At 30.9% G+C, this 7,706-nt stretch overlaps 1 protein-coding gene across 1 annotated transcript in view; it reads left to right on the top strand.

Moving 5' to 3' along the window:
- Positions 1-900: 900 nt before the first annotated feature.
- LOC106468510 (serine/threonine-protein phosphatase 2A 56 kDa regulatory subunit epsilon isoform-like) overlaps positions 901-7,706 on the top strand; it is a gene marked incomplete in the record, with an annotated part of 69,491 nt that continues 62,685 nt past the window's right edge. The window contains 2 exon segments of the mRNA XM_022396846.1: positions 901-1,092; positions 4,271-5,002. Of these exon segments, the coding sequence (XP_022252554.1) occupies positions 4,825-5,002 (178 nt within the window).

Genomic DNA, 7,706 nt, shown 5'->3' on the forward strand with positions numbered 1-7,706 from the left:
GCAAATACGCAACATCACTCTTGATTCTCAATGCTAGCTAATTACACTTCACCTAGTTCTTGTTTTTATTTCGCAATGTAAGCGATCTCTCTTACACCATTTCTTCATGTATGCATGCCACGCACAGAACCTTATATAAATAAGAAAAAAGCAATGGCACAAGCATTGTCTAGTGAGACACTTTATTAGTTACAATGGTCCAATATAACTGAACTTAGCTAATAGCAACCTTTTGTTTCTTATATCCACCCACTCTACAATCTAATTAACCATCTTTTTCTCAACCCATACTAATGTGATTTTCTTAGCTTATTTTCTCTGCGTCATCTTACGCAAAGCTTTTTGAAAATTTAAATACATGAAGTCCACACCATTTTCACTATCCAGATAACGCATGACATCCTCAAAAAATGTTAACATATTAGTAAAGCAAGGTTTTCCTTTAGTGAAATCATTTTGGCTTTCTTTAATTATATATATTTAAGTGATTTTACAAAGCTTCTTTTATCAGGATCTCTAGAACTTTCCCCACAACAAAAGTAAGATTTACTGTATAATTATAAAATGTTATATACGGTATTTTTTCTATCTAAAAGGAAATTAATTTGACTATCGTTCGTCCCAGGGATTGCTAAAGTCAGATTTTGAAGTATTTCATTTAATTAGCTCAATACAAACTTGTGTGTTTATAACAACAAAAAATAGCCTCACGGTTTGTCACAAATTGTGTATTTGAAACATTCCGCATTAGTTTTTTATGCCTAAAAATAATCAGAATTATTACTTATTTGATTTTGTTTTCTGTATAAAACATACGAAATAAAAATATAAAAAGAAGGTAGTCATGGCTTAAATTATGATATAGGGGACTAGACAGGATGCACGATGGGATACGCTAAGGAGTAAAAGGGGATTTGGACTGTAGTGGTATTGTGCCAATAAAGCAATGTAAAAAATTTTGTGCTTATGAGCTTTAGGTTATATGTACGAGTTTCAATAATCTTTCGACGTAGTTTAATGTTATTGTTACTTACTAACTATGAAATCTTTTGCGAATACTGTATTTTGGAAAATTGGAAAATTTTAAATGGGGTAGGCTACGTTCTTTACGTTTTAACTTTTTAAGTCTGTGATAAATGCTTAACCGTAACGTTAGTTTTGCTAAGCCTAAGTTTGTAATTTGTTAATATTAGGCTTAACCTATGTCTTACATAACTGCCGGGTGGAATATTGACCAATTAACGTTGTATAGGTAGCATGGTAGTAAGTTTTTTTACATTTCTTTTCGAACTTTATGATTAATTAAAGATACACTCATACAGAGGTTTATTTATGTTGTTAATTTTTATATTCGGTTTGGTAAATACTCTGTTGAATTGAAGTTTGGGTGTTGGCAAAGATGTTTTTGAAATGTGTTGGTAGTACTGTTACAACTTAAGTTCCACTGTCATGGAACTTAATGCTTAAATTTGGTTAAGCCTAATATATTTTTTTATGATTTAGCCTTGCATAAAAGTTATTTTACGAAGTAAAAGTAATACTAATAGTATTATACTGCAATGGTCATAAATTACTGAAATTGAAAACTGAAATAGCTGATATTCAACCAACTGTTAGTGTTAGTGAAACTACAGTTTTAGTTACTTTTATAGTAATCGTACATAGATGAACATTGTGGTTATCATGATTTATTCACAAAGACTATATTAAGTCTTGTATGAATAGTAAACATTTGGTGGTTTGTGTTGTAGAGAATTGCTATTTCATTACTGTTAGTGTGAAATTAATATTAATAAGCTTAAAGACTATCTGTTACAAAGGTTACCACTCAAATTATACTGCAACTTCTAATATTTCTTGCTTTTTGTTTCTTTTCTAGATACTCATTTGGAAGTGATCTTTTATTAAAAAATTTGTTGCAAAAATAAAGCTATGGTTTCCATATAACTTGTAAATCTAATAGTGTTTATATTAACTTTACAAAATAAAAACAATTTGTAATTTTTAGTTAGTATACTGTTGTGGTATGAAACTTTTCTGTAGAACCATAAACTTTTTATGTTTTCATAATTTGTTGTAATTTAAGAAACTAGTTACAAGAAGAAATGTAAAATTGTATTTTTTTTTTGTGTTATATGGAAGAACTAGAAATTCTTTATTCTGATGCTTAAAATTTTTAGGTGTATAGATGACCTTTGTGAGAGTGGTCTGAGTGTTTGAACAAAAAAAAAGAAAATATATACTTTAATACTTAATTGAGGCATGCAGAAATGATATTGGGTATGTAAGTGCATTTTATCACTGCCCAGTTAGGTTTGAAGTTTTCCTGCATCTGGAGATCAGGAATAATATTTTGGTTACATCTTTCAAGAATGTTTTGAAGGGATGTAAAAAGAATGGACTGTTATTAACTGAGCTACTGAATTAAATGGAGATACTGATCACGTGAACATTTTTATATATTTAAGATAAACGTGTTTTTTATCCTGGTGGGGGGGAGCATGAGTGAAAGACCAGGTTGACAGCTTTGACTGGAAACTTGGAGGAGCATAGAAGACCAAGATAGTTAAATGGGATATTTGGGAATTCAAAAGGGAATATAAAAAAAGGAGCTTAAGAATTGGATATATGAGCTACTTTGTTATATTTGTTTGCAAGTCCTTGAGTAGTGGGCAGACGCCAGAGGATTGGAAGTTTGTTAATGTTGCTGGCTGTGATAAGGATGCTGCTTTAAAAAAAGTTTAGATTATTTGGTGAGGGGGACAAATAAATAGCTAATGGTTTTTAGATATAATTAATACAAAGTAATGTATGTGAGTTGTTATAATTTGAATTATAAGTACAATCTTATGGAAATAACTTCAACAGTGTAATGGAAAAAAGATTTGGTGTTCTGGTTAGTCTGTCAGTTAGACCATCCAAGTTATTGCTGGTAGTTGGGCAAATAGGGTTTTAAGTTCTATTTATAGAAATATTAAATATAAGCCTAAAAGAGTTAGTAATTTCAATTTTAAATCACTGGTTAGGCCTCATTTAGAACGTTGTGTTCAGTCTTGGGTTCATTAACTTAAGAAAGACATTGAATTGTTGAAAAGGGCTCAAAGGAAGGCTACAAGGATAGTATCTGAGATGAAAAGGTTGTCATATTAAGACATGTTAAAAGAGTTTTGAAGAGATTGAAGTGTTCAGTATGATTAAGGGAAATGATAGTTTTGATGCTTAATTCCTTTTTTTTTAACATATGTAATGGTGAGAATGGTAGGATAAAGTGGGTGACACAAGTATAAATTTTGTCAGGTTAGGAATTTTTTTAAAACTATTACAGTTTTTCTTATCTAACAGGGTAGTTAACCTTTGGAATGGAATGTCTTGATATGTAGTAATTTTAAGGGAAGACTCAATAAATATCTAAATCAGGGCTAGATTTGAGTGTGTTTTTGAAGTGGAATGGACAGTCTAGATGGACCAAGAATATTTTTGTCCTTTGAATGTTATGTCTTATCTGGTGTGTGTATGTATATATGTAGCAAGAGGCTTAAAACATAAACATTGTGAAGCTCTTTTTCTCATTGATAAAAGAAACCACTGAAAACCACAGGTAATGAAAAATGAAATTTTCATTAGAGGTTGGAAATTAATCAATATAATCAGTTACTTATGAGTATTGATTACATTAATTATTGTCTTATAAAATAATCAATTAATTGTATTTATAATTAAATCAATGTCACGAGAACATCAGCTGATTGAAATAAGTGTTTCTGATTATTACTGTTTTTCATTATTCTAACTAAAGTTGGTAGCTGAAAAGTTAGCCTGTATTTACTGATTCTTAAGACCCTATGCCTCAAATTTTTTGCTAAATGTTTTTATGTAAATATTTTCTATTGTTCTGGTTAAAAAGGGTATTATGCAACTTCAGGATTTCTAAATTATGAATGTATTACAAACCACTTTTTCTAAACTTAAAATATAAAATTAATATATTTGAACTTGAAATCTTGCTGCTGAATTGTGCCATTATTTGGAAGGCACAGTGTGTTGTAAAGTGGCAAAAGTTTTGAAAAGATTGTGTTTAGCAGGTGTGTAATGTAATTAAATGTTGTATTTCAGTGGTTCTTTTATGGTAAAACTTTCTAACCATATGTTAATTAGAGAAGAAATTCTCAACAGTTTTTTGATAAAATAGCTGACAGAAGTAATTGTGTATTGTATTAAATGTCTGATATAAAGTGTTTAAAAGTAACTAATAAATACATTTTTAAAATAGGAACTGGTTTTGTACCCATCACCTAGAAGCTTACTCACTGGATAAGTCTTGGAAGCTAATGCTAATATGATACATGTACTTGTGGATCAAAAGAGATCGTCGCCCTTGGAACTGAATATGCAAATAGACTGCTTAATTTCTTGAGTGTATGTTAATAATGACACTGTAGTTGAAAAGTGTAATTGGAAGATCCATTTTTGACTAATTTGAAGGTTGGGGAAAACATTGCTGTTAATTGAATTGTTTTATAAGCTCTTTACTTTGTTGTTTAGTCATTCAATGACATAAAACTTCCTGTTTGATGTTGGTTTTTTTTTAATTTTGACAGAAAAAACAGGATACTCAATTTTTTGGAATATTAGTTATTGTTGATCAAAGGATAAGTAATACGAATTAGTCAAATATATAGATCAAGTCATAGTACACATAGAAATGCTGTGGTACTATCCCGCCTGAGAAAAATTTGAAACCCTATAAAATTTGTTGTGCACCTAGTACATGTTGAACAAAAAGAAGTGAATAGGGCTTAACGAAGAATACCATATACTGTGGCAATGTCTTCTGTTTCGTCTCATTCTCCTTCGCATTCTCTGTCAGCTGCATCAACATTTGTTGATAAAATAGATCCGTTTAAGAAGGGCTCTCTGAAAAGGAAGCAGAAAAAATCTCAGGGTTCTTCAAGGTATAGATCAACTAGTGTTGTTGAATTGCAACCTCTGCCTCAGTTGAAAGGTGAGTAAAATTCAGTTAATTTTTAGTGTCCAATTTTGAACCATTTTCAGTAATTTATTCTTTAACTTTACGTATATGTGCATAGATATTTCACACACTGTAATATGTATTTAACTAATTGATATTCTTATGTGAAACTAAACTTCCTATTTTCAACTTTTTCATTTTTATAAATATTATAGAACTACCTTACATTTGAAATGAGTTCCTCATAATTTTCACATGACTACTAAAACTAATGGATATTTATAGATCTGAAATAAACATTACTTTGCAACATGGATTATAAACCAGTAAAATGCTAAATATAACTGTGACAAGTGTTTTTACTTGTAGTTACAGGTTCTTGGGATTGAGCTTAAGATATTAATATGAACCAGTAATCAAGTGGTGGTCAGCAGAGTGTTCACAACTTGTTATCAAGCAAGTGGATAATTTAGGTGCATCTTTGTTATACAGAGGGACAGTAAATGTAACAGTTTGCCATTTGTTAGAAGATAAGGAGAATAACATTATCATGAGTATAGAATCGGACATTATTTTGTAAACAGCAATATTCTAGTGCAGAATGAGCCGACAATTTAATTAAAATTCCAATTCCACACACACATTTATTCTCATTACATTTTTTTCTTCTTTTTTTATCACTGCACATGTAGACCAAAAAAAAATTTGTAAAATTGCCAGAAAAAATTTTACTAGATAGGCAGGACTTTTCTTAAATTTTATGAAATATTACACTACATTGTAACATACCATTATCAAAATAAAATGTTTTTCATGCATTTTATCAAATCAAGAATGACATTCTATTTTTTAGTAATGTACAATTTCTTTTTCATTTTTAAAGTATATTTACATCTCATAAGGTCTGTGGTTACAGGCTGAAGTCATTGTTTTTAATGCATTGTTGCCCAAATAGACCTTCAGTTATGATACACTAGATAAATAGTAATTATAGTTGATTTATATGCACCATGCCAAATCCACTTCGTAATAGTGAAAAGTACTTTATAGTTATTACTTATTAACATACACAGTTAAGTGTTTTTAATACTTTTGTAATGGTGGAAGGTGGAAGGTCCTGTTAAATTATCTGAAAATAATTCGATGTCCAGTTCACGTAAATGATAAATTAGTTTTTAACTTAATGTTTTCACAAACTGCCTTAACTGTACACAATTGTAGGCCATGTTTACAAACGACACTAATTGCATTACATTAATGTAAACTATAAACTTATTTGAACTACTTCACAGCTGAAATGGGAAAAAATATTGACTGATTTGCTCTATCAGCTAGAAAGAACTAATCTTAAAACAACTCTATTTTATACTTACTAGAAATCTTGATGTCAAATCTTAATTTTCAAGGTGATTAGGCCTATTTAGTTGTAACATCATCATTATGACCTGCAGCTTCATCTCTAATGATGCTCTGGAATTAGTCTTGACAGGAACTTTGAGCTCCTAAACAGGTTGAGATTCCGCTAACAAGTTCTTCTCTGGAGTTACTCATTTGAACATTCCCTCCGTAATGTACTTTCAAAACTGATGAATGAATGACCTTTGGCTTGGATTATCTATCCATTTGAATTCTGTAATTCATATTTATTCTTTTCTGTACAACATATGGGCCCTCTTGGTGCCTACAGAATTTTTGAGTTTGACCTCTCTTGCAGCAGGAATTGTACAGTCACGTGTTATCTCTATGAACTCCAATCTTATCAGCATCAATATCATAGCAACATTTCATAACCAGGTGATTCTAAGTTTTCCTGGTAAGGTCATGTACAACATCTTTATTCTTCACATACAAGAGAGCTCTTCCAACTATCAGTTCCTCAAAATATACTACAATATTTGGTTCTACTGTATTCCAGTCACCATATGAAGAATTATTGCTAGTAACCCTGGCCGGAGTATTTCACTTCTTGGTGGTGCAGTGGTTACTGTCCACTGAGAATACAACCCCTTGTATAGTCATTGCTATGTAACAGATAGGGATTTCCTGGTCATAGAACCTAAACTTGCATCCATGTCTCAGCAAAAACGAGTTCCTAAGATGGACTTTTCTTCACTATCAATTACCTATATATTATGAGGTGTATAGTAGCTTCCTACAGTAAGAGTAACTTCCAACTTTCCTCATGGTGGAACTTTATATCCACCTACTGTTCCCATCAGTTCTTCCTTCATCTCTGTAGGTACTTCCTACCTTTCATTAACAAATTAGGTTGAACAGGTGTAATCAAAGAATCACTGTCAATCAACATACTGCAAGGTTTTTCATAACTAAGCCCATGAATTCATTGGTGATTTTGCTCAAGTAATAAACTTCTTTTCTCTTTTAGAATAGATGGAGTATTTCTAGCTATACTTCATGATATAAATCTAGCTAGTTTCTCTCTTCTGTGGTCTGGTTAGCTCTTTGTTCTCCCTTTGATCTGGTTTGGCTTAAAAGCATATCCTAAGAGTATAATGTATCTTTGCTCCATTACAGATGTTGATTCCTTAAAGCCTTGGCCTTAGTTTAACATAATATTAACTTTCAGCATGGGCTCGGTCCTTTGGACCAACCTCGTAACCATTTTGTGCTTTTTATAGTTTTTATGCTATAACTTTTAAATTAGTAAGCGAATGCTAATGAAATTTAGCACATTATCAGTAAACATTACAATTATTTCATACCCAAAATATATATA

Source organism: Limulus polyphemus, unplaced genomic scaffold (genome assembly GCF_000517525.1).
Source record: "Limulus polyphemus unplaced genomic scaffold, Limulus_polyphemus-2.1.2 Scaffold3033, whole genome shotgun sequence".
Taxonomy (NCBI): Eukaryota; Metazoa; Arthropoda; class Merostomata; order Xiphosura; family Limulidae; genus Limulus; species Limulus polyphemus.